This window comes from Helicoverpa armigera, chromosome 19, assembly GCF_030705265.1.
Source record: "Helicoverpa armigera isolate CAAS_96S chromosome 19, ASM3070526v1, whole genome shotgun sequence".
Lineage (NCBI taxonomy): Eukaryota > Metazoa > Arthropoda > Insecta > Lepidoptera > Noctuidae > Helicoverpa > Helicoverpa armigera.
Window position 1 is genome coordinate 11,020,843 of NC_087138.1, and position 27,672 is coordinate 11,048,514.

General features: G+C 41.1%; 1 protein-coding gene across 2 annotated transcripts in view; it reads right to left on the reverse strand.

Annotated features, from left to right (window-relative positions):
- Positions 1-382: 382 nt before the first annotated feature.
- LOC110375120 (kinesin-like protein Klp68D) overlaps positions 383-27,672 on the reverse strand; it is a 37,534-nt gene continuing 10,244 nt past the window's right edge. For both annotated transcript variants that reach the window (XM_021333110.3, XM_021333111.3), the window contains 7 exons: positions 25,497-25,769; positions 13,781-13,974; positions 2,967-3,268; positions 2,729-2,893; positions 2,287-2,608; positions 1,969-2,199; positions 383-1,673 (listed from right to left, as the gene is read on the reverse strand). In XM_021333110.3, coding sequence (XP_021188785.3) covers positions 1,382-1,673; positions 1,969-2,199; positions 2,287-2,608; positions 2,729-2,893; positions 2,967-3,268; positions 13,781-13,974; positions 25,497-25,769 — 1,779 coding nt within the window. In that variant the 3' untranslated portion in view covers positions 383-1,381. The remainder of the gene's footprint in view (positions 1,674-1,968; positions 2,200-2,286; positions 2,609-2,728; positions 2,894-2,966; positions 3,269-13,780; positions 13,975-25,496; positions 25,770-27,672) is intronic.

Here is a 27,672-nt window from a genome sequence, read left to right on the forward strand (position 1 = left end):
ATAGTTGGTGACCAATCGGTACTAATGACAAATTGGGAATAACTCCACAACACAACCTTGATCAATGAATCTATGCGACTGCTAAGTGCTAATCCTAATTATACTGTCACGTGAAAGAATGCACCTACGGGATAAGTAGTATTTTGACTATTCTATATTGCCTACGCAGACGAAGTTGCGGGCAACAGCTAGTCAATAATAAATGCGTACCTACTTGGGTAAGGCAAACGATATTTTTTGCCCCATTCTCTGTCCTTCCACAAAACCAGTAACTAGCAACACAAGTTTACACAGTAGAGTTGACATCATTCATGAATGATTTCCTGTTAGATGTAGCTCTGTGTGGCAACAGGGTAATAGGTAAACTAAATGAAGAAACACATAAAATTTAAAATTTATATTTCATTAGTGAGTATAAGCGTGTATGCGGCACGACTGACTAGCAGTTACCAAATTATATATCACAATACATGATCATCTCCATTCATAATTTAAATTAAATATAAAGCCAATACAATGATACATTATAAATAACTTACGATCCCAAAATATATAATTCATTCACGTTGGAAAAATTGTTTTAACAAAATTGTAAGCGAGTAGAGGCCGGAGCCTGGCGGCGTCGCGGCGTCGCTCGACGGTATTCAAAAGTATTGTGCGCTAATTAGCAACCTACTTACACTAGTTCATTCTCCGTAATAAGGATACTTTTAAATACCTAAAATACCGTATTATTATTATTTACAATATTTGTATACAAGAATATAATTCATCATCATTGACTAGAAACTGTTTAGAAATTATATTAATATATCCACAAATGAATTTCACATAATAAAGGAACAAGTGGGCCGGTGTGGACATTCGGAATGGACTGCTCCATCTTTGGTAACACATTTGAACATACATTACTGATCACATCGCTCGCGGTGCCGAGGCACCTATTTACACAGCAATTTCATCCTTATTATAGAAATTCTAAATAATTTCACAGTAGAACGTAATACATAATCGTCGTAAACTATCTAATATCACTAGCTCAAACACGTGTGTTGGTATCGAGGCACAAAATAAAATTTTACAAAAACAAAAAGACAACAATGGTAAAATAAAATCTTATAAAACAAACAACAACCTAAACAATACGAGCGCAGAGCGAAGCGCTCCCGAGTAGCTACGGCTTATACATACGTACTCAAATTAACACATAAGGGTTCTTTGCCTTGCTAAATACTGGGAATTAAGTTAAGTGAGATCATGTGGCGGCTCGTGACGTCACGCGGCCGACGCCGCTCGACGCTCCGCACTCGACCCGGCGCCGCGTGCTCGCTCGCCGAGTGAGTGATGCACTCTGCGGGAACACTGCGGCAGTCAGCAGCGCCTACCGCACCCCCGCCGTGCCGAGCCGCTGGTGCGCCGTGCTGGGCCGCGCCGGCCGCGCCGAGCGCCGCGCCGGCGCCGCCTCCAGCTCCGCCTCCTTCCTGCCGGGCGGCGGCGCGGGCGGGCGGCGCGGCGGCGTGTAGGCGCGCGTGGTGGCGGGCAGCGGCAGCGGCGCCAGCTCCAGCACGTCCTCCGCGCGGTGCCGCGGCAGCCGCGCCGCCAGCGCCGCCGCGCACGTGGGCCGCCGCCGCCCCGCCGCCGCCACCGGCCGCGTCGTCAGCGGCTCCACGCCGCTGTCGCATACACGTCTTATATGAGATATTTTGTTGCAGTATAGATATATAGGGCATGTGAAGACTGTTAACGAGTGTGTACTTGATACTTTATTTTTCATATTATAGTGTACAATGGACACAACGGAGGGTATATCTAAAAAATATAGATTATGGATGCTGTGAAGCACAGCAAAAGTTAGTTTTTATAGAATGAAGAATGCTTATACTAAATTGAGAATTTATAGTTAATCATTTAACCTAAATGAGTATGAATGAATGATATGTTCGTTGAGTATTGGTGGTGGGGCGTCACCTGTGCTGCTGCAGCTGCCAGGCGTCGGCGTCGTCGCAGTAGCGCGCGCGCAGCACGGCGGGGCGGCCGGCGTCGGGCAGGAAGGAGTCGGCCACCAGCAGGCGGCGGCGCAGCTCGGCGATGAGCGCGGCCTGCAGCGCCTCCAGCTCGCGCCGCTCGCCGTCGTGCGCCTCGCGCTGCTCCACCGCCTCCTCGCGCAGGCTCGCGTACCGGGACAGGCACTTCTTCAACCTGCACGCACGCAACATATTAGAACACATTTTCCACTACATAATATATTGATTGTCCATCTGGTACGAGACGTGCGGCAGCGAGTACCTCTGCGTCTTGTGGTCGACCTCCTGCTGCAGCGTGGTGAAGGTGTTGGTGACGATGGCGGTGGTCTCCTCCTCCAGCTCGATGCGCTGCTGCATCTCGACCTCGCGCTTCTTGCGCTCGGTGATCTCGCAGTGGCGCTGCTCGAGGATGAGCTGCGTCTCGTTGAGGTTGTTGAGCAGGTCCTTGCCGCCGCCGCCCTGCACCAGCCGCTCCTCCAGCGCCAGGATCTGCTGCTCCAGCTCCTCCATCTGCTTCTTCTCCTGCTCGATCGTAGACTCCGCCAGTATATGCTCGTTCTCTATACTGACTGTCTCCTCTTCCGCTGGAACATCAATTATATCAGTCAGTTTGGTGTATAGCTGTTTGTTATTTATTGTGTTATCCAAATTTGTGTTGACAATTTCGGTTTAGTGTATAGCTGTAAGGAGATGCGTGTACTGACAGTTGTCGCTGGGCTGCGGCAGCCTGGGCTTGGGCAGGCGGCGCGGCTTGCGGTCGAGCGCGCGGCGCTGCTCGATGAGGGCTCGGAGCCGCTCGATCTCCGCCTGGTACTCGCGCAGCTTGGCGTCCTTCGGGTCCTCGTTGCGCACCGGCTTGTTCTTGATCGCTGCAACATCACATTGAGGGTGTAGGTATGACAGACGTGGGTCAGGCAGCAGCGACGAGCAGGCGATGCTCACCTTTGGCGCGGTGCGCGTACCGCAGCGTGGTGATGGTCTCGTCGTAGTTGTAGGAGGCGGGGCCGATGTTGGCGATCATGATGGTCTTGCTGTTGCCGCCGAGCGAGTCCTGCAGGATGCGCGTGAGCTTGGAGTCGCGGTAGGGCACGTGCGGGCTGCTCTCGGCCAGCGCGGAGATGACGTTGCCGAGCGAGGACAGCGCCTGGTTGATGCGCGACGCCTCGCGCAGCCGCTCGGCCGACGCGCCCGTCTTGCGCTGCCGCTCGCTGCCCGCCAGGTCCACCAGGTTCAGCTTGCCCACGCTGCACACAAACATACACATGCACAATGTATACGGAAATACATCAAGTAGTCAATAAAGTAAGTACAACCCGTGCCGATAAAGAATGGGATTAGAAATGGCGGCTCATTGAGCTGGGAGCGTCAGCATAACAATGCAATAACAATAAAAACTAATAACTGAATAACGTTAAAAAATATCGTTACCGTTGAAAGTGTTTCGTTATTTCATGAATTAAAATAAAGCTTATGTTAGTTAAATTTGTGATCGTTTTGAGACTACATTACGTAGGTACACAAATTGTCAACAAAACCATTACCTGAATCGCGGAGAGGGTAAGGTTGGATATAAACTATTTTCGCTTCATAACTTTAAATAATCTTAAATATCCATACTAATATCATAAATGTGTAAGTAACTCTCTCTCTCTGTCTGTCTGTTATGCTTTCACGGCTAAACCACTGAACCGATTTTGATGAAATTTGGTATGGAGATAACTTGAATCCCTAGCCTTCCTTGGGCTTAGGCTAATTTACTACTACATATATGCTACTTTTTATTCTTCTTCGACTTTCTACGCATGCGCAACATTCACGTGGGCAAAGGCTAGTTTTGAAATAAAAGGATGTAATAAATTTCCAGTAAAATTTCACATCTTGCTGGTGCCGGCAATTACCGTATCAATATCACAAAGGGGAGGGAACGCATAATCAAAGTCGTTATTTTTTTGTCAGTCGGTACCAAAGAGTGTGAGTATAGACGGAAATAATGTGCGAGCGAGAAGTGAATAGATGCGCCGCCATTTCTAATCCCATTCTTTATTGGCACGGGTAGTACATAAAAACAGTAAATAGCGAGTACATAAGGGAATTTATAAGGAAAAGAACTGAGTGTGTCGTCACAAGTAAATTAGGGTTGTGGGCATGTCAACAGTGACCACAGAGGTAGTTGATCTGCCACTGTTTTCTATACGAACGAACCCTTCGTAACATTAGTTCGTAACAGTTATTTTTGTTCATAATTGGCGCAAAAGCATAAAATATCGGTTCACTGGAGTAGGACGAATAGCCGCGGAGTTGTATCGAATCACAACGCGCGATACGGTCGCACTACGACAATGTTTTTGTTTATAATGGCTACAAAACAAAGGACGCGTGCTTGCTTCTTACAGTAATTGTTACAATTGTTGCGGTTGTAACAACTTGCTACTTCTTGCCCTAAATGCATGACTTTTTTTCCTGAGTGATTCTGGCTCGATATTTGATCACGTATATTGGCGGGAACTGCCATTAGAGTTCCATGATTATAAAATTATTAATTTTGCTAACTTTATGCTCCTGCTCCACCTGCGTTAGCGTTAACGTTAATGTCAATGGCCAACTACACGTTACTTATTGCATTAAAAATGCGTGTTGGCTACACTTACGCAAAGAGTTAATCCCTCATGAAGTAACGCGTTAACATACATTAAAGAGATTAAACTCAGACACACAAAATAATTCTAAAAACTAAAGCTTTCTCATTTGACCATTCCATTATCGTGCTCGTAAAATGCAGTTACAACTTAAACAAAGTATCTACACTCGTCCTTGCATGCGTGCAATGAGATGGCATTAATGTAGCCAACATCACTTAGCGCTCTAAGCTACGCACTAAAACCCTTTGATGTGTCCAAAAAACCGACACCTGAGTTATCGCTTAACGTTTAATGCTATTAATAATGCCATTAGTATAAATTGCCATTAAAACGTTGGCCACATCTGCGTAATGCCAAAATTTAACGCGTTAAGATGCAGGTGGAGCAGTAGCATTATGGGGAAACCTTCTTTTCATTGCATTTGAGAAAAAATAGGTCACACCAAGAGTCAAGTCCACAGAAGGCAAGTTAGATATATTGCCGGGGTCGACGTCCTGCCGGCAGGCAGTCGGCTGGACACTCAATGAGCGCGTATGACCCCAGCAATCATATCGTGTGATACAGAGGAAATTGGAGTGAGTGCATTAGGGTCCGCAGCCCTCCGGTCGCACGTCGCGCCACTACTGCGCGCTTCCGGCTTCACTCGTAACGTACATATTCGCAACAATGTTGGTGAGAGCACGTCTCGAGCCACACTCAACAATTAAGTTAATCTACATACATCCAGGAGCCCGCACGATAGTGTTATTTTTTCCTACGCAGTTAAACATTTTTGTATTCGAGTAATAAGTACCTTTCATTTAGTGCTCCAAATATTATTTTGTAAGAGTTATGTTGTGAAACTCGACCTGAAGGCTAATCAATTAATTTCTTTTATTTCGTGTAGATCAGTAGATAACGAATCCATTCGTTTTGGCACGCGCATGCTCGCGCAATGCGGGGCTGCTGTTTATATTCGTATTATTCACTGTATGACTAGGTTTTCATGAACTTGCCAACAAAGTAAGTGAACCAGCGCTTAATCATACCATATTATTAGTACAGACTTATAACAGGAATTTAAATAACGCTGACTAGCGAGCGTAGGGCGCGACGCTTGTCAATGTCACAGGATCAACATAAACTGCACATCTTACTGAACTCGTCGTGACGGTTCTGCGTCAGAGTGGTCATAACTTCAAACTGTCTGTTTACATATTGGTATATATGTACATAGTCTTAACAACAGTGCGCGAAGGTGAGCGGGTGGTGTGTCACCGGTGCATCTTGTACACGAGTGCTCTCAGGTTATAAACTATAATACACTTACACGATGGAGAGATATTACATGAAACCACTGAGACTCATCAAAGCAGTCATCGTTACACGTGCAAACGCGAGTGAGTGATAAGGCACGCTCCCAAAACTATACCGAGGTGCAGAGTGCATCTCACTTATGTATGTTTAGACTGTATTGTATTTCTAAACGAATTGGACGTCGGGTTTTGAGGTCTCTTACGACACTGATACCCATATGTACAAGGAATCATCATTGTCAATTAATCATTTGCTAACACTTGTTATAAAACCCTCATGCCATAGAATAGTGGCACCATCGATAGGCTACGGGTCGTCATAATGTTTCCTCGAGCTGTCCGTGGTTTACAACTTCTACACAGTAATAGTCTTTTGTAGCATGCATGGCGTAGATTTACTATTAGTAGGTTCTAACGAAGGTAGCTTTGTGTCGGTAGGACTTGTGTCTAACGTCCTCCTATAATGCGGAGTGCACGTGATCAAACAAATGACGGCGGACACTCGCTCTACATTGTAGACATTTTGTTAAGTACAAGCACGGCTATAAACCACATCATTATAATAAGTAAAGCCCGAGCTCCGGTCAGATAGTCAATAAAAGATTAACTAAGTAGGTACCTAACTAAACTAACTAAATTATTATTTTCAGAATGTAAACCAGGGTAAAAAATACTCGAATGATGTGATGATGTTGATTATCAATGAGAATATATTTTCCTATAACATTGAGACTGAACGCTAACACCACAAAAACAATGATTGATCTTAATGCTAAATGATTAGTTAATCCTGTATCTGTCACTGTTTATTGCTGAATGTTGAATAAGAACAAAAAACTCAATGATATGACCTAGTGGTGTTTTTGCTATGTTTCTTATAAATCGGCAACACCTGGCGAGTTCAGCAAGTTCGCCTGACTAATGTATTGCGTGTTTATTTTTATAAGTAACGTAGATGTGGAGTCTGCGCGCGCGCCGCCCATGTTTGTTTAGCGTAGTATCAACGTAAATATCAATTATAATGAATGAAGCACCGAAACTGTGCTCAGTAGGTATATACAAATGTATTGATTTGCCGGTTAAGTAGGTATGTGCTTATCGAGCAATACCCATCATTCGCGTAGTTTTTAGGGACCCGCACGGCGCACCCTAGGGGTAAAATGGGAAAACAAACAATTGAAAACAAGAATGAACGTATTTGTTTTGATCGTTTTAGGTAGGTAATGGTATAGAACCGTTTGCGCGCGAATCCTTATGGTAAAACAAAATGATAACTACATTATTAATTGAGTAACATTTGTCACCGTGAGAATTACATCAGTATATGATGGTATATTTATAATACCTGAACACAAACAAGAACACACCTACTAGGTATGCAAATGATGTAATCGAGCCTTTTCCTTAAGAAACGACTCGATGTTAATCATTATGTTCTAATATGGTCTTAGTTTTCCTTCTTAGGACTTTTTTGTAGTCTCTCTGTTGGTCAAGGTTGTTAGTCACGTCGCCATGGTAACGATAGAAGTAGTACACAGGAGAATTAGGTGGAAAAAATTAGAACGTTCATGCCATTATATCTATAAAAATGAGAGATGCCTTATCAGACTTATTTTACAAATGTCTAATTAAGCTCGAAGTACTATTCGGATTCCAACAACTTATAGGTATGTCCTCCGTAACTCTACATAGAACAGTACGAAAAAAAGAAACTAGCTATTTGTAAGTCAAGAGATAAATCATAAGAACGTACATATAGGTAAGTAAGGTAAGACCTTTGTAAGGCTTCGATGTAGTGTGTGAAGGCGTGAGTAGTGACACGCGCCCACTGACAGCGGTAGTACCGCGACTACCGCGAGCACCCACGCTCCCCACATTCAATGAACTTGTGCAAAAAATGCGTTCAGTGGAAGAGCGCAAATCATGCATAATAAACGATCACTTACAAAGCTACGATTGAAAAATTACAGTCTTGGCTCATTAGAGACTTATTCTTGTTAACTCCAAAGTTTTTGTTGTGCAGAAGATTCAATATTTGCCATAGTTCGGAGCGTACTATTGACATAAATGTTCTCATGTTTGATAGTTGACACGACAAAGCCGTAAGGTTTCCGCTTTGAGATTCAGTAAGGTCAGATTCTACCTTTCCGCTAATGTACTGAGTGGGTGCTCAATATTTAGTGAATAATATCAACATGTATTAATTAAATAATTGTCGCAGAGTACAGTGTAAACAAGATGGCAAACACGGGTGTAGTCAGAGTAATCGCTACCTGTGTCATAACTAGGTCATTAACTGATAAGCGCAGAGCGTTACTTCTAACTGATTAACTTTATAATTACCAGTCGTAGTAAGATGACGCGTGCACTGCTCCGACACCGCACTCGCACTCACAATGGATTATCAGATACTAATCCATAAATGCAAATTAATAAAAACATTGTTGACTGTTAACAATTTACCAGTACTATCGACCGTTTTACTTTTCAGCTATGTGTGCCATACGGAAGCCTCTGAATACTTCTAATCATCAAAACTAGACTGATATAGATCATACTTAACATTTGATCAAATCAAATCAATTTATTCATTTTGTGAAACAGGGGTGATTACAGGTGTTTTCTACAGATTTATGTACAAGCCATGTCCCGCCGATAGGCATACAAAATTGATCGCATATCCATAACGCAAAGTATAACAGCAGGTAGGTAAGTGATTTATGATTGAGGTAGACAGGTGAAGTTCAGGACACGGACTGTGAGTATCTAACTGTAATGTATCAGTGGAAATATACCTGAGGTCACGCAGCTTGACCTGCCGGGCGGCTGAGCCTAGCGCCCGATAACTGTGACCTATCGATGCGGGAGATAGCGCGGCGCCGGCGAGTCTGCGCGCGCGCGTTATCTAACCTCCGCCTAACCCGCCGGGTTTACTCACGAGTGTGCAAGTGACCACTGACCGCGGTGTCAATAACTAATGTTTGCCTGCTATTGTACATACATTACATTGTCACTCAGCCCCGGGCATGCTGTGTCATAATCATGTATATTTAACACACTAGTCAATTGGCAATAGCTCTCTATGTTTGAATAAAATCATAAATTAACATATCTAAGTACAATAGCGCTTCCTTTTACAATGTCGAACCTGATTGTGCAATTTCCCCTATTTACCCGACTGCCAAAGAAGGAGGGTAATGTTTTTTAGCTTATTTTATCCAAATATCTTATTACTCTTGGACAAGAATAGACAGCAATTTCATATTGAGTTATTTTATTCGCTAGTACAGTTGTTGTAGTTAACAAAGCATCGCAATAGTAATGAATCACCTCCGCAATAAGTACACCCGTACGAAATCCGTCCTTGTAGCTCGGCAGCATGTAAGTAGCTACCGATGGACCTGTGCCGAACTACCTCATACTGAACGAACAGTATCTACACTTACTGTAGGTACTACAAATTACTGAATAATCTAACTGATGTACAATTTAAAAATTATGCACGATGTTATCAATGTTCATTTTTTGTCTCCTACATCGAGCTAACAACACAACATCATCGGTGATCCATCAAACAGGACGCAGTAGGAACCTCATGCACACTTCGTGGAAATAGTTAGCGGAAACTGGAACTGATTGAACGACACTAGCGCTCCGAATGTGCACTAGTGTGTGCAATGATACAATGTTATAAATCTGAGCAGTCAGCGAGCAATGCGCGCGCGCCGCACGCGCCTGAAGCGCCGTGAAAACCCACCAGTCTTCACGGTAGCGCCATACTACTAGACTAAATGCAGAAGTACCACTCCTCACCCATCAGTCATTGCACATACCACTGCAGATTACTACGATGTCAATGTTATTGTCCGTACACAGATCAAGATTCGTCTACTTTCTATTAAAAGTAGCAATTCTCTGTAAAGAGTAGACTTCTGCGTTTACATGCCATGCGGCCACCCTTCCACAATCCCCCACCGCTAGGTAATCTACCACGTTCTCGAAAATACTCGCCAGCATTGAAACCATTGTGAAATATCATTATTACTTACAGTTTTACATATATTAACATTTAACAATTGCAAGTAATATGCTTGACGCAGAAGGAAATGGAAAATCTTGCTGAAACCACTCGAGTGATATAACCTATTAAAATGTAATCAACTGCTTATCGGTGCGACGCCGATAACAATTGGTGTATTGAAGTGTGCGTATTATTGTTAGGAAAATACTTTGAACAATCGACTGTAAAAGATAACTCCCACTACTCCGATACTACAACTCTTGGAGATTAGATTTGATATCGTTAACGAACAAAGTGTACTTACTCTTTATTCGAGATAAAAGTCATGCATTGCAGAGGTGGAGAAATCAGAACATAAAAACATGAGATCCATTTCAGATATTGCATCTGTATGGATCCAACAACGGTTTTTATTTGAAGAACAATAAATGTAAATTAGATCATCTGGCACATTTTAGGAGCGGGTTGAGTGAGTCAGTGCACTTTGTGAAAGAGTTAGTCATTAGCAGTCGACATCTCCATTCACGGCAGACGCCGGAGGTACCAGGGCTGCATGAGCCGGCAGCACGTGACGCACGCCGCCGACGCAAACAACAAACGTCTACTTGAATGCACGCCTGTTAATATTGCCAGTTATATGCGGCTCATCGAACGTTGTTTGCAAATGTTTCGCTCCTGTACAGCCATAAACATACTTAGGGGTAAGTTTAATAGCTGTGAAGGCAACCGTCGCGATATCACGACTGACGCGGCTAGCAGACGTTGGGGAGGATAATTACAAAGCAAATCGTTCGTCGTTCACTGGAGGGGTATTCGACGTGTAAGTTATGCGAAGCTCTCGATATAACATTAAACAATTATCCTTGATGTAGATCATTATTTGAGAATTCCATTCAATAAGCTGCATAGTATAACATAAGAATAACATTCACCGTACGAATGAGCTATTCTTTACAAACATAATGGCATTGAATTGAGTATTTATCGCAAACACAATGATAAACACTAATAATGACGATTATAGTTATGATCAGGATTAACTAAACATCGGCACGCGGCGCATTTACTGACAAATCCATTTTTATCGTTAAAGTTTGGTATATCTGTATAGCGCGGCGAACCAACATCATCCTGAAGCCTGAAGTAATCTTTGTAATGTAGCGATTAAAAAGAAGACCATTTACGGTCCGGACACAAATATAAAAATTACGGAATTTTAAATAGGATCTTGGTGAAGAAACTCATTACTCAAATACACGTGTTCTATGTGCAGCAATAGTTCAAGTAACATTGGTGTAGTAATGAGAGGAACTACATCGAGCTAGGTGCCGCTCGTGCTCGGCAGGCAGGCGGCGCACGTTTCAGCGCTTTCAATGAAACGGGGTTAATCCGCGACTCACTAGGCTTCACCCTATTCAGCAAAGCGTTGCATTCCCTACAGCGTTTTGCTCAATACATCATATTTCACTTTACACAAATACGGATGGTGATATTCCTTCAAACACTTATAACCCATCATATCTGTAGTTTTTGATATTAGCTGTTCATTTCATTTCCTACAGGCAAGATTCCGACAAATCAAATTATAAAAATCTCCACTTCAAGAGAAAATCTTTAAGCTTTCCAAGAATCTCATACTAAAGTGACAGGATATGTTCCAACTAGAATAGTACCACTTGGAGGCACGCCAACACGATAAGGCAATTAGAGCTGAAAATGTGAATAATAAGATGTTGTTCATTGTGCAGCTGTAGTGAAGCTGAATGAATAGTTTCAGCGAAGCACTGCAGGCTCGTGTGTTGTTCACTTTGTTGCTGCAGTAGCGATGGAAACATCATTGTCTCGTTATGTAAGGCACGCGCTAGTTCGCCGCGCTCACAACACGCCTCACCACAGAAGGCATACTGACTACATGCGCTACAAACATTAGCTGTACCTTTGTGCACAAGTTATAACTCACTTGCAAGATTACCCATTCAAGGCAATTAAAGCTATATACATATGTAATTCCTTCTTCTAGCTTCGTCAGTTGCAACTGGTGCACATGAGCTAGTGGAGTTTCTGTTGTGAGCTGTTGAGCACGCACTCGACAAACGCAGTTTGATAGACGATAGTATTAAGTTTTTGCGCGCACGTGGCGTGTCGTGACTTCCCTGTCGTGCATACATTAGCGTTTACAGCCGCGCGCATTACTGTCCATGTTTACGACTCAGCGCCCGTTCATCAGGAACACATTTCAAGGTGCATGCATGAAGGAGGTGTTCAATCAACTCCAAAATTGACATAAAAATTGTAGTTTGTGCAGTCAAGACTGATGGATTCTCAGTAATATGTCATGTATACAATAAATCAGTGAACTTATTGGATGAAATTATCCGAGTAAGGGTGCTCTTACCTGTAGATGAAATCTTCATCTTCGCTACATTCCTCCATCCAGGGATCATTCATGTCAGCGTGCAAGTGACAGTAGAGTCGCGATGGTTGTTTATATTGAACTGGTCGGCGTGTAGTCCCGAGTGGCTCGTGACTAGAGGTCTGTTCCTTCAGTGTTCAGCACGTGAAGGTTGAACACGTAATAGCGCTCGCATCATCGCTCAAGTGCTCCCGGCACCCGCGGCCCACTCGCCGCCAATCAACTTCATTTGCTCACCAACACAATCAACATGCCTATTTATCATACATCTGGATGGATCACTTTTATGAAGGAATATTTGAATGACCTCATTTTTTAAAACTTCCAAAAGCAGCTGTGGTTGCCTTCCAGCAAGGCAACGTCCTCGTAATTGCTTACAAATGCTTATTTAAATAAACTTTCCTGTTGGTATTTGGCACTTGCCTGAAAATGATTCCTATATCCAAACCAATTGAACAGCTCGTCACTTGAAAGCATTTTCGTACATGGGCAAGTGTGCATTAATTTCGTACATTTCTTTACAATTATTCTCATATTTCGGTAAAATATTTGCTTCAGTGTAGTTTTCTTCTAAATCAAAGTCTCTCCGTACCCTATCTATATATTTTTGTTTGCGTAGGAGGATTGGCGAAGCGCCTAAATATGTATGTACATTCAGAAGCTAGCATTTTTATTTTCCGTCTGAAATTGTGGCCAATTCAGACAAAGGAGGGTCAATGTTCCGTGTACAACGAATGAGTAAACCAATTTAGGCATAATCAGCCCGGATCGCATCCTTTATCCAGAGTTGTTAATTACCGAATGTACCTAGCAATACAGGCAAATCAATACGTTGGTCTAGCTAGACGGGGTCAACGTATTTCGGATGAGGCTACGTTGTAGAAGTATATGTACCGAGTTCATTTCTCGGCATTTATCTCCGGATTGTACCCACGAGTATATACCTAAGGGCGGTTGTGGCCAGTGCCGAGGTGAAGCTCGTTTTCACGGACCACGTGTCCGCATCGATCGACCAGCCGGTAAGGCTCAGCTCACAGACAGACATTAGTATGATTGTTTTATTAGTCTGTTTGCAGTGACGTCACAGTCCGGCCCATATTCCACAGAAATAAGGTCACGCTGAGGAACTGGAGAAATGTGCTCCAATTGACTCGTAACATGCCATAGCATAGAAGATACATACAATATCTACTGTATGTACGAAAACATTATACATGGTATCGAATTAACTCCTAATTCTATCCCTAACAGTTTTTCGTCTAGAATATTTGATATGATATGATATTTTTCTTCCTATATGTTCATTCCCCGAGACCAGAAAGAATCACGTTCGTAATAAGAAGGTATGGTTATGATATGGTGCCGTGGGTAGTAGTTGTGTGACGTACCGTATCCTGTTGGTCTTGCGGTGCGCGGTCTCGACGGTGACGAGGAAGACGGCGTGGCTGCGCGAGGAGTGCTCGTTCATGTCGGTGCGGCCGGCGGCGCGGTTGCGGTTGCCGGCGCGCATCACGCGCACCATCTCCGCCGCGCTCTTGCACACCACCGACGTCATCTCCGGGATGTAGAACCCGTTCAGCTCCTGACCAACAAACACCATACATACATACCTGCACGTTCTAATAGCAAACACTGTTTTCAACTTAACGGCTGTATGAGATGTTTGCTGTATTTGATTATAATTTTTGAGGTATAAAATGTCAAGGCGGCTTGCGTGCCTTGTTCTATAATCGCCGAAGTGTATCTAGAGATAGCTAAAAAGTTAACTAAAAAGTGGTAGCAATGCAAAGAAAGTGAAACGTGAACACTATTGTATTTAATAACGTCTCTAATTAACAGGCACCCCATTTTAATTAGTTAAGTGCTTGCTTGTTACATTACTTCATATGCGATTTGGTAAACTGTACATAAAGACTATCCATTTCGGTTATTAAAATGTTTGAGAGGAAGGAGTACACGTGAAAAATGAAAAATAGGTAGTAGCACAGATTAGGTACTAGATTAGATGATTGAAAATATTCACTAGTGTGCAAGGGTTAAGTTATACATGGGCGAGCTTTAAGGAAATCGAAGAAACATGTTATTGTCTGCATCAAGTGGTACAGTAATCGCGTTGTGTTGTAATTACTGTAACGCGTGTTTAATAGCGGCCTTGATCTCAACACGCTGCCGAATTGTACTTACAACTGCATATTAGCCTAGTCTGAACCATATGTGCGGTTGCATAAACGTACACAATATTAAATGTGGTGTATTACGTAAAGTAATCGTTTGCACAATGCGCTGAAAGCAGACATTTTCGGACGCATCCGAGTGACGCATTCCAAGGTTGTGAGTTATTGCGAATGCCTGACTCTTGTACTTAACATTTAAATAGGACATCTTATTACTATTTCTATGAAATCCTCAGTAGATTAACAAAACTGTATTACGATGATGACTCATGTGGTTTATAAATAAAAAAACTGTTGGTATGCATAATGTATGTAATAAAGTGGATTCAGGCTATTATTAGTAATGTTATTTTTGCGAGTTTGTAGTACTTTCGATTTCGCCACACGCGTGGAGTACCAGGCGAGCATGAGCGGCGAGGCGGCGCCACATGTACCGCATGTGCTATTGTTTGAGTGGACGTCGCCAGGCGACCGCTCCACGCAGTGCTATCTGCGCTCTACCCCTATTGACTTTAACTGGCAAACTTGCCAAACATTTATCTCGAAAGGAAATATACTTCCCTCAGAACAGGAAAACCCAATTATGGCTTATAAAAATATCGACTTGTTATTTAAAAAAGTACGCAGGTAATACTGGGAAAAAGGACGATAACATCTCTTATCAAATGAAAGCTCAACGCAGCGTGTGCTATCAAACTGGAAGTACGCGTGTGCGTGGGCACACCTGGCTATGGTGGTATCCCCTTGACCCACGCGACACAGGCGGCACACAGCGGCGCGGCGACGGCCAAGGACCCACGCGGCGCGCTCGCATCAATGAGGGTTTTCTAAAATGGCAATCCACGAGGTGGCAGCACCGAGTCGTCAGGTCTAATAACTGTCAAAGTGCTTATCTTTACTATGAATAGTGAACGATTTTAGTGTTTTTTTATTTTATAATTAAAGCACTGCATTATTATTTTACTATTGCGGTTGAGTAAATAAAAAAAACTAAATCATATTGTCTTAACAAATTTTTCAACAAGCTTTTCCTTAGTACCAGTGACTTTTGCACCCTCTCTCTTAGCTCAATTTTTAGTTCGGACTTATTATTTATGACCGTATTCTGACCGTAGTCCATAATAAAATCAATAACACTTCCAATATAACAGAATTTCAATAAACAATAAGTTCGGCACCTACAATTCCATACTATTTGACAGCTGTTTGGACCAGACGCATACGTGGCGCCACCCGGTGGCAGAAAAAATTTCAAAAACCCTCATTATAAGATTGACGTGACCTGCTTACAATGTCATTAGGCACTCGTCTTAAACGATAAAACAGCAGCCGCTGGGCTTAATTAGCTCTCCTATAGATAAGGAACCTGTCCACAAAAGGACCACTTGAGAAGAGTAGTGTATTTTTCCGGAAATCATTTGGCAAATAGAAACTTTTACAGAAACGCTTTCTGTTTTCTAGCTAAACTACTAGTTGATCTGCTGACCTAATTGAGATGCACTAGAAGGGTTGAATATAAATGAAACCACATCTGTGATCTGTTCTAAGCTGGTTTTTTTATTACAAAAAAAATTGGTGTCTTATGCATCTGCTGGTAACGAAACCATAGCGCGCATTTAAATGCGACAACGCCATCTATCGAGCCATGAGACAACTCCGTTACAATAATATTTTTGAACTTCTAAAATTATAAATATTGATCATGAACATACCGCCCACCAAGGACATTTAGTGCCGGAATGTCCTTTACAATTTGAACTTATTGCTAACAACTTATATCTAAGCTTAAGAGTAACATAATTTCATTAAACAAGTTCTTTGATTTTATTTGATCTAAATCACATGTAAAGGTTGAAACTTAAATTCATTAATAAAAAAAACCATACGGAAAATTGTATCTTATTAACTAAGTGCTAACAATGTAAAGTAAAAAAAAAAAAAACAATGTGTATAATCTTAAACAGTTCATCCATGTGTATATAAAAAAAGAAAACAGTGTATATAGCTTAAAATTAACAGCAAGTTCATGTATGTGTATATAAAAAAAAACTGTGTATATATCTTAAAATTAACAGCATGACTACTTATTAAATTTAATTAATTAGTCTACTATCGGTAAAATACATAGCTTGTTGGTTGGCCTTTTTATGGTTGTTGTATTTGTACGTAACGTGACTACGCGGGTGAGGTTATCATTACCAGGGTGTTTCTGTACTACTCTGCCCAGTAACCAACGGCTTGGAGGTAAATCGTCCTCTTTAATTAAAACAATGTCTCCCAACTTAGGTTCCGGAACCTGTAACGACCACTTGTATCTATTCATGAGATTCGATAAATACTCATGTGACCATCTTCTCCAAAACGATTGCAACATCCTTTGAACGTATTGCCAACGCGTTAAATAATTTACGTTTGAACTTTCATAATTTTTATCTGGAACGTTAATTAGTGGTTCTCCTATAAGAAAATGACCGGGAGTTAAAGGTAGTGGTTCACCAGGGTCGCTAAAGTTGAGTACGCTTATTGGCCGTGAGTTGAGGCAAGCTTCAACTTGGTTGAGGAACGTAGACATTTCCTCGTATGTGAGAGTGGACTCACCGATAACCCTTTTAAGGTGGAACTTAGTAGATTTTACACCCGCTTCCCAAAGACCACCGAAATTGGGAGCATGAGGCGGGATAAAATGCCACTCTGTATTATTTGCTTCCAAATGTTCTGCTATTGCTGGCTGAATTGAAGCTAACTGCTGTAACTCTCTAGAAGCACCTCCAAAATTGGTGCCGTTATCGCTCCATAATTTAGCACAGTGACCTCTACGAGACACGAATCGTCTAAATGCCGCCAAAAATGCCTGCGTGGTCATGTCACTGACTACCTCTAAGTGAATAGCTCGCGTGGTCATGCAAACAAATAGGCAAATGTAGCCCTTATAGGCCCGATGCCCACGCCCCTTACTTGTTCTGATGCTAATGGGCCCCGCATAGTCCACGCCACTATGCAAGAATGGTCTGGCTGGAATACAACGAACCGACGGTAGATCTCCCATTAGTTGATTTTTAACGTTAGCCCTTTGTTTTGCACAAGTAACGCATTTACGCACGTATTGTTGAATCAGAGATCTAGCACTTATTATCCAATAAGCGGACCTTAAAAAGTTTGCCATTAATTGAGGACCACCATGCAGAGTCTTTTCGTGAGCATCTGCAACTATAAGATGAGTCAGATGATGAGAATGTGGTAGAACTATAGGGTGTTTTACTTGCTCCGCTAGCTCTGACTTTTCGACTCGTCCTCGAATTCTAATGATACCCATTTTATCAAGAAAAGGGCAAAGTGATTTTAATTTACTTGATTTTATCGTTAAATAACCTTTCTCTTTTAATTGTGTATACTCAGTTGAGAATGTTTCTATTTGAACTTTTTTTATACAAGTTTGTAATGCTGCTTCTATTTCGTGAACTGTTAAATACTTTGTACCGTGCTTGTCCTTTTTTAAAAATCTTCTGCAATAGGCGACTACTCTAACTAATTTACTTAAACTAGAATATTTATCTAAATCTAACTTATCAGTAACTACAGCGGTATGTACTTTTATTTGTTCTAACTCCGTTTTTAATTCCTTTGGCCTTTTGTATTCAACTAAATTGTTTTTCAGGAATGGCGGACCAGAAAACCATAATTTGCTTTCCACTAACGAACTGGGGTTTAGCCCCCTGGAAGCGCAGTCGGCTGGATTCTCTTTGGTTGACACATGAAACCATTGAGTTGAACTAATATTGCCCAATATCTCCGAGGTCCTGTTCGCAACAAACGTCTTCCATCTGCTAGGGTGACTGCTTAGCCACGATAGCACTACTGTAGAGTCCGTCCATGCAAAGACCTTGTCCTTTGAAATATTTAAAACCTCTGTTGCTTCTGTCAAAAGTTTTGACAAAAGTACTGCGCCACAAAGCTCCAATCTAGGAATGCTGACCTGCTTGATGGGCGCTACTCTTGTTTTAGCCACCAACAATGAGACGTGAATTTCTCCCGCTAAATTAATAGTTCTCAGGTAAACTACGGCTGCGTATGCTGCTTTCGAGGCGTCACTAAAGCCGTGTAACTCGATATTATCATCCCCAGTTGTACGGATCCAACGAGGTACCTGAACCCTTTTGAGTAGTGACAACTCTTCGCGGTAAGTACGCCACTTGGTTACTAAGCTATCATTCAATTGCTCATCCCAATTCACACCGGTGAGCCATAGTTCCTGTATAAATATCTTTGCCAATACCACACTAGGAGCTAACCATCCTAGTGGGTCGAATAAACGAGCTATGTCTGATATGATAGATCTTTTTGTTACAGGTGAACTTGACAGCGGAGAAAGGGTTACTGAGTATTGAAAACAATCTTCACGGCGGTTCCAGGTAAGACCTAAAATTTTTATAGTACTATCTAACTTAATTTCTATATCCTTACTTTCTAATTTACTTTCTAACCTTTCCTTTCTACCCTTATTTTCCTCAGTTTCTATGTTTGTTTGACCTATTTCGTGTACTACTTTATTTATATTTATTGAACTTATTTTATCTAATAATTCTTGATCGTTGCTATTCCATTTTTGTAATTGAAATCCACCTTTTCCTAACAATTCATTTAACTGTTTACATACTTCTACACCCTCTTCGAGGCTATTACATCCTACCATTAAATCATCCATATAAAAACAATGTAATACTCTTTCAGTTGCAAGAGGATATTTGTCTCCTTCGTCGTAGGCAACCTGGTGTAGTGATCTGACTGCTTGGTATGGCGCCGAAGCAGTACCGAAAGTTACTGTAATCAGCTCATAATCTCTAATAGGTTTTTCAGGACTGTCGCGCCAGAGTATTCTCTGAAAAATGGCGTCTTCGTCCGCTATTCTGACCTGGCGATACATTTTGATTATGTCCGCTACAATACCAATCCTGTGTACTCGCCATTTCATCACCGTATGTCTCAAATCGGCTTGCAAGGTTGGTCCCACCATAAGAGTATCGTTGAGTGAAATTCCGTTTTTGTTTTTCTCAGAGGCGTTGAAAACAACACGAACCTTTGTTGTGGTCTTATCCTCCCTAATTACTGCGTGGTGGGGTAAATACACCGCGTTGTTTTTATTACTATCTCCTTCTTTTACAGCTCTCATATGTCCTAACTGTAAATATTCATTGATTACTTGTGTATATTGTTCTTTTAATTCTGTGTTCTTATTCAGTCTCTTCTCCAAGGATTTAAATCTTATTTCAGCGATGTCCCGTGAATTTCCGCCCTTACATGCTGGATCTTGGTCTCGAAATGGTAATCGTACAATGTATCTTCCTGTATCATCTCTCTTTGTAGTTTTAATATATAAATCTTCACATTTCTGTTCTTCTGGAGTAAGAATTTTCTTTGTACTAATCATTTCTTCTATTTCCCAAAACTGTTTCAATAGATTTTCTTCATTAAACTGAGCACAGTGCACGCTTATGTTTTTAGAATGGTGTTCTGAATAATCACTATCTAAACTGACTACACCAGAAAGGACCCATCCTAAAGAGGTGTTCTGCACTATCAAACTACCTGAAGGACCCTTTACTATGCCTTCCTTTACAATATCGCAGTAAGCGTCCGCACCTAACAGAACGTCAATTCTATTGGGCGTGTTACAATACGGATCAGCGAGAGACATACCTTTGATATTAATCCATTCCAATGAACTGGGATTAATACTTCGCTCAGGTAAATACGAAGTAATCTTGCTTAAAACATATGCCTTTACTGTAAGTTGAAACTCGTGATCTACCGTGGATTTAATCGTTAGATTTACCATGTGTTTAGAAATGGTTGATCTGTCATTTCCCAAACCAGACACAACGCCATGGACCGGAATTTTCTTTAATCGAAGCAGTTGTACAGTGGCTTCAGTTATGAAACAAGCCTGAGAGCCCTGATCTAGCAAGGCTCGAACTATTTGTACTTCGCCTATACTGGACTCAGCTTTTACTAACGCAGTGGCTAATAAAACCTGTCTGACCTTAGGAATTCTGCCTGTCGAAAAGCAGGCCACAATATTATCACTGGTCGAAGAACTAGCGATATCGGTAGCCGACCTTGTTGGAGCATTTTGGCCATCAGCTTCTGAGTTTGGTTCTCTGTTCAGATGCAACAAAGAGTGGTGGCGCCTTTTGCAAACTCGGCAGCAGGTCTGCTTCTTACAGTCATATACTGTATGGTTTCCGCCTAAACAATTAAAGCATATTTTGTGTTTTGCGACAAACTCGCGCCTATTCTCTAAAGGTTGTTTTGCAAATTGTTTACAGAAGCATAGCTTATGCGGTTCTGTGCAATATTCGCAGCGTAGATTGGAAGACTTTGTGACTAGCATTGCCTTTGAACTATGAAATAAGTGTGAACTGTTATTGCCCTGGTGAGTCACAGCCTTCTTTGGTTCTATACACTCTAAAGCGCGAAACCGACTTTCAATAAATAGCTTGAACTGTTCAAAGGTGGGCAACTCGTTGCTGGAGTCGTTGGAAATACTTAACTCCCACTGTTTGCGAGTTTCAGTATCTAATTTAAACGTCACTATATGAATAATGATAACGTCCCACGTACTCACGTCAATATTCAAATTTTTTAACGCATTTAAACAATCATTTGTGGTATCTAATAACTCCTTTAATGAAGAAGCTGATTCTATATTTAAGCGTTTTTGGCCGAACAACCTTTTCAATATACAATTGGTTAAATACTTTTTATTGGCATAGCGCTTCTCTAAAAGAGACCAACATTCGCTATAATTGGCATCTGTTATCGGAGTATGCCTAATCAACTGCTCGGCTTCACCAGTAAGGTGGCCTTTAAGATAATGCAGTTTTTGTACATTATCCAAAGATGTGTTATTATGTACCAAAGAAATGAACAAATCGTGAAAAGTTGTCCATTCATTGTACTTTCCAGAGAAAGTTGGTATAGTTATCTTTGGCAACTTTGCAATGGAACTAGATGACTTCAATGAATTATTATTGGATTGCGATTGCGATGATTGCGATTCTTTAACATCAATTTTATTAAGCTTAGATTTCATCAAACATTTGCATGCTATGTAAGTATCTTCTGTCGTATCGTATATATCATCAATTTTTTCAATTATGTCTTCCAATTTAAATTGACCATAGAGTTGTAATTTTGTATTTTTAAATGTAGACCAATCGGTTTCTAATAATTCAAGTCTAGCTTGTATGTATTCTATAGTAAGTCTATCCTTTGGACACTTTTTGAAATTAGTATAAGTCTTTTGTATAACATTCTGAAGGTCTTTTAATATATTCATTTTGCCCTCCATCTTAATTATCAAACAAATGCAAATTTAATGAAATAAACAAATGCAAAGAAAAGTGTAAATTGATATCAAATTAATAAAGTAAATAAGTAAATTGATATCGAAATAATAAGGTAAATAAATTAAGAATATGTACTATTAAAATTAAAAATATATTAAGTGAACTCTATGTATGTGTAAATAAACAACCAAATTATAAACAAAACACACAGGCAAATAAATAAACAAAAAAAAAAATGTGTACTGCAAATTTTGTAAACTTAAAATATTTTTCTAAGTCCAAATATGACCGTAAAATTTTACAAGTGTTTTAAAACTAATACACTCTGACGGAAATCGGGCATGGATTCCCCGTTCCCTCGTTTTTTATAAAATTATTCTAAGTCCTTAACTTAACATGCACACTTTGACAACAATATAAAGTAAAACTTAAAGTTAAAATCTTCTTTGTAAAATAGTTCAATATGGCTTGGCAAGATTTGCGGCGCAATTTTATTAATCGTCACTGCTGATGTATAATTAATTAAATTGTGCTGATGTTTAATTGATGAAATTGTACTCACGATTTCACTTCACTCACACAAACCCGTAGGCTGCACTAAGTCTCGTACTAGTGGCGCCCTCAGTGGCCACTGATGAAACTGCGCGTAACGTCCTCTGTGACGTCACGCTGCCCCTGAGTCGACGTGAAGCTCGAAACGTCGAAGTGTCCCTCGGTGAACTCGATGTACTAGTGGCGCCCTCTTTAGCGTCACGTTGAACTAAATTCCCACAGCACTGTTGCTGCCTGAGCGGGAATCCCAGTACCTTTGCCGCAGCGATCCACTGCGAGTACTATGGGGTGCGGGCCTAAGCTGACACCGCTATCTAACAAAAACTTCAGACTAATCTGGGTCTGATATCCAGGGTCGATGGACCAATGTTTTCTAGCTAAACTACTAGTTGATCTGCTGACCTAATTGAGATGCACTAGAAGGGTTGAATATAAATGAAACCACATCTGTGATCTGTTCTAAGCTGGTTTTTTTATTACAAAAAAAATTGGTGTCTTATGCATCTGCTGGTAACGAAACCATAGCGCGCATTTAAATGCGACAACGCCATCTATCGAGCCATGAGACAACTCCGTTACAATAATATTTTTGAACTTCTAAAATTATAAATATTGATCATGAACACTTTCCATTACGTAATTCGCTATAAAGTTCGTCAAGAGCATAGAATGATGTTGGCTTTCAGCCAAGCGTATTTACAGTATATACATGGCTAGTACGCAAGCGTGTGAAACTAGTCGCGAATAGATTGGAATTCACTTTTTATACAAAGTCTTCCGATGTATACAGCAGCAGTACGCAAATACTCGCATATATTTTGTAGTGGCCAAAGTAACTTGCTTTGTTCCATAATATACAGTGCTAGTCCGCATGCAAACTAATCGTGTATACATGGGAATAGGTGCGAAAAACTTTACGATTCCAATCTATTCGCGAGCAGTTGCATGCTCGCCATTTTGATTAAAACACGACCTAGCATTTAATTTAAATATTAATAATTCTCGTTCAATTAAAAAACATTGTATTAAAAATTGAAGTTAGTGACGAAAACGAATCGCTGCAAAACCGACTCTACGTAGTCTTGTCTGCCCTACCCCTAGAGTGCAATTCAAAACCGCGTAGGCGCGGAGGGCGAGGCGGCCTGCGAGCTGAGGCGCAGGTTTTAACGCCCGCCGACGCGGCTGAGGCTGGTCGGCAGAGCCGGCCAGCAAGCCGAAGCTGCGGTGGTGAGCGTGAAAACCATCTGCGACGATAAGCTCGCATGGGACCGCCGGAGCCCCGCAGCACCGGAGCCGTGACAGAAGCGATGCTTGCTGCATGTTGCTTGCTTACATTTTAAACGTACTGAGTTAAAAAATTAGAAGCTAATTAAATATATTTTATGATGTCATTTAATAGTATTTTAGAAGTTTACTGTTAGAATGCCTGCTACAAATTTAGATGCTAAAAAATAACCATCATGCTGAGTTGTATTTAGAGTGGTTTACTTAGAAGATAACTAGTGGCTAAGATAGTATTATTTAGATGCTCATTAATTGTTGTATAAATAAATTGTGGCTGACCTAATAATTTAGAAGGCAACATACATTTTTGGGGGCGAATAATGATATTAAAAAGAAGCCTGTTTAATTAGCATTTTTAATAAACAAATTCAGATTCAAAAGCCATTTTTATTTATTGCTTTACCTAATATTAATTTTGTATAGTTAAATTTGACCGTGTATAAATTGGAAAGATGCATGTGCACGTCTAAACTACGAATTATACGCGAGCAGTACGCAAAATTCGTGTATACTTTGAAATCACAAATTAAAAAATAGCATTACAAAATATCAGCGAGCAGTTTCCTATGGATGCGTTTTGGCTATGTACACTCTGTAAATACGCTTCAGCCAAATGCAAGCAAGCTCGTCAATTAGAAGAATGGGAGGAAGCGGCACCGGTGCGATGACGCGCGCCGACACAGCTGTACCACCTGTCCTTCGCGTCTAATACATCATCAATAATCACACATTATCAATAAACGATAAAAAAAATAATCACTTTAATTCTTTCTTATGACATTGACTTTATCAATTTCCTCGAACTCACGTCAACTTTTTCAGTGCATTTTCATACCAAAACAGTTTCTTTGCAGTAAAAAAGAGTTTGTACAGACTGAAAGCTGTGTATAATGTTGTCAATGGTTGCAGTCAAGTGATGAATGTGGTGTATGGAGGGGGTCAGCATTCTGTGCTAATGCGCCGTGAAATATTGGTCGTTGGGGCGTCAGCTGGCGCGTGTTATGTCACACCGTCACGGTTATACAATTGTATTTGTCGAACAAATGACGAGCACACAACTACACTCCGCAGAAGGCTCACTTCGTACATCGCCACATAACACATTAGTTAACAAGAATGCGGGTGCTGCTGGCTTGTACTCGCCATTACAGGGACTTCTGCTCTAAACTCTGGATGGAACTGTATGAACTTAAGGGATGATTTCATATTTTGTCTTAGACACTATAATGGTAAATAAATTAAGACGAAAGTGAATGTCGCGATGCGTGATTGCGACTGTATACACGCTCGCCTCTCCGATGGTGTGGTGTCAACTGACCACCTCAATCAAATGCCTGTCATAACTCCGTAATGTTTAATACACAAAGGAACGCAATTAAGGATTCAATATGTACGTATTCGTAAAGGCATTCACGAACAGAGGGAAGTTGCTAAACTTCGCGTTAATTTATTTCCGCGCAATAATTACCGGCATTGTAGCCACATACTAACGAGCAAGCCATTGTAATGGTAATGTTCTAAAATAATCATGAAAACTGTTCAGTCCAAACGACCATTATTTAACAAACATTACAAATGGAAATCCAAATACATAATTATAATGACAAACACAGCAAAGTCCCACTATTTACAATTAAACATAACCGTGACCCCGATGACGAGCGCGCGCCATGGTGGCTCAACATCGCACCTGTCCTATTGACGTCGCTAATATTGGTTGAGTTGAGAGTGGGCAACATGAGACGTACCTGTCCCCTAATGGTGAGCTTCTTGCAGTCTTTGGCGAGCAGGTCGCGCACGTCCTCGAGGTAGAGCTCGATGTAGGAGCAGGAGACGAGGTGCGTGACGTCGGGCGAGGCGCTGTTCTCGATGTGCGCCCAGATGTGGCGGAAGGCGCGCGGGATGATGCCCTCGTGCTCGGCCGTGCCCTCCATGGTGTGCGTCTTGCCGGTGCCCGTCTGTCCGTACGCGAACACGCACCCGTTGAACCCGTCCAGCACCGACGCCACCAGCGGCCGCACCTGCAACACGCCACCGTCACTCCTCGCTCGCACATCATTATTACACTGCATGGGAACTTTTGGAGTAATAAGAACTACTACATACGCCATAATAGTTATTTGTTATACAAGAGTGCAAAGTTGCTTTTTAACCGCGGGTTCAATTTTGATGACCGAGCAAGCGAAGCGAAGCGATTCTAAACAATTTTAGAATCCTGAGCGATAGCGAGGGAATCAAAAGAGCACAAGGTGAAAAATCTTTGCACTGGAGTGCAACACGTAACTTTTCATCCCACCTCATCGAGGAAATTACTAAATGCAAAAAAACAAAATGGCGCGCACATATGAGTATCAAATTAAAAATAAGTGCCTATTAAAGTTCATTTATTTGATAACTCACTTTAAAAATGAAACGAGGTTAAAAATCTATGTAAAAACAATAATAAAAATTACGTAATTAATTGAATAATTATTTTAAGCAGTATTTTATTTGTTTAATATGTATGTGTTTGAAAAGTCTTATCAAGATTGTCACAAATGGAGTATTGCACACGATGTTCTAAATTCAAATCACTTTGCCGCTCTAGAGGATAAAAACGGCTTCTACGCTCAGATATCAAAGGGTAAAACTACTCTTTCCGAGATGATGGGATGAAAAGTAGTTCAATTTATGGCTCATACAAATACAATTCAAAAATGTTACACAAATAAAAGTACTAGTCATTTCAAAAGTAATCGGAAGTAAGTACTAATTGTTTGAAATGCTATTTGAATAATAGGGCATTGCATTAGTTCACATCGGCATATAAGCGGCGAGTATGCGCGTGAGCAAGACGGCTCCGGAGGCTCTATACTGCAGCCCCCCGTGCTACGGAACCACGATGTAAATGTGGCCATTTTTGTTTACTTCTTTACTCGTTACTGCGAATACAGCTGACGTTACATAAGTGATGGTCATGATGTCAATATGTGATGCAGCTTTTTGGGTGCTCGAAATTACCACGATAATTTTCTTAATGTTTACTGCAAGCGTACTATACAATCATGACATTTGAGGATTACATAACTACATAAGAATGGATGTTTTGTTTCTCAATACACAAATTAGTCCTGTACATAACAAAATTACGCTAATCAGCAATCGGTTCTATTCGATACGACTTGAATTTCCGTATCGCAGTCATGATTTCATTGAGATAAATATAATTTTACGAAGTGTCGATAAAAAGCAAACACATGATCGTTCTGAAAAAGGTCGCTACGATGTTATAGAGGAGTGACGTCACTATGAGCTTAGCGCGCATACAGCCTTGGTCGCGCGAGCCAACATACAATATTTTGCAGAAGGTTCAATCAACGCGATGCGTGAAAATTCTTCTTCTTGTTCCTTTGTGCCTCTACGCATAATACAACGTCTACCAAAATATTAGTACCTACCAGCCGTAACTCGCAGTAGTCTTTGTACTATTAACTGGATTAATTAATTGCATAGAGTTTAAGACCTGCTGCGTTACCGACAGCAACTGGAGCTGGGTGTTGTTAGTACTCAGCGCATTATTCCAACCGCGCGCAATCAATTATTTGCTTAACAAAAGGCGATCGGACAACAATATCTATTTTCACGGCAATTTCAATATGAATGGCGATTCATAAGCGCAAATAATCAACAATTAAAGTAGAGCTACGTTAACAAATTGAATTAGTTTGTGAGTGAGTAACGCGGCGCGCTCTATCTGAAGCTGTATCTCGCCTCGTACTCGATGTCACGGACGTGCATTGTATAAGGGTCGTTTTCAAAAAAATTGTAAAAAACAGATATGAAACAGATAGGAAAGCTATATTGTTATAACGGAAAAGTAACAGAGACGAATTATTAGGGTCAGTATATAACGACGCACTTTTAAAAGAAAATAAGTAGATAGTA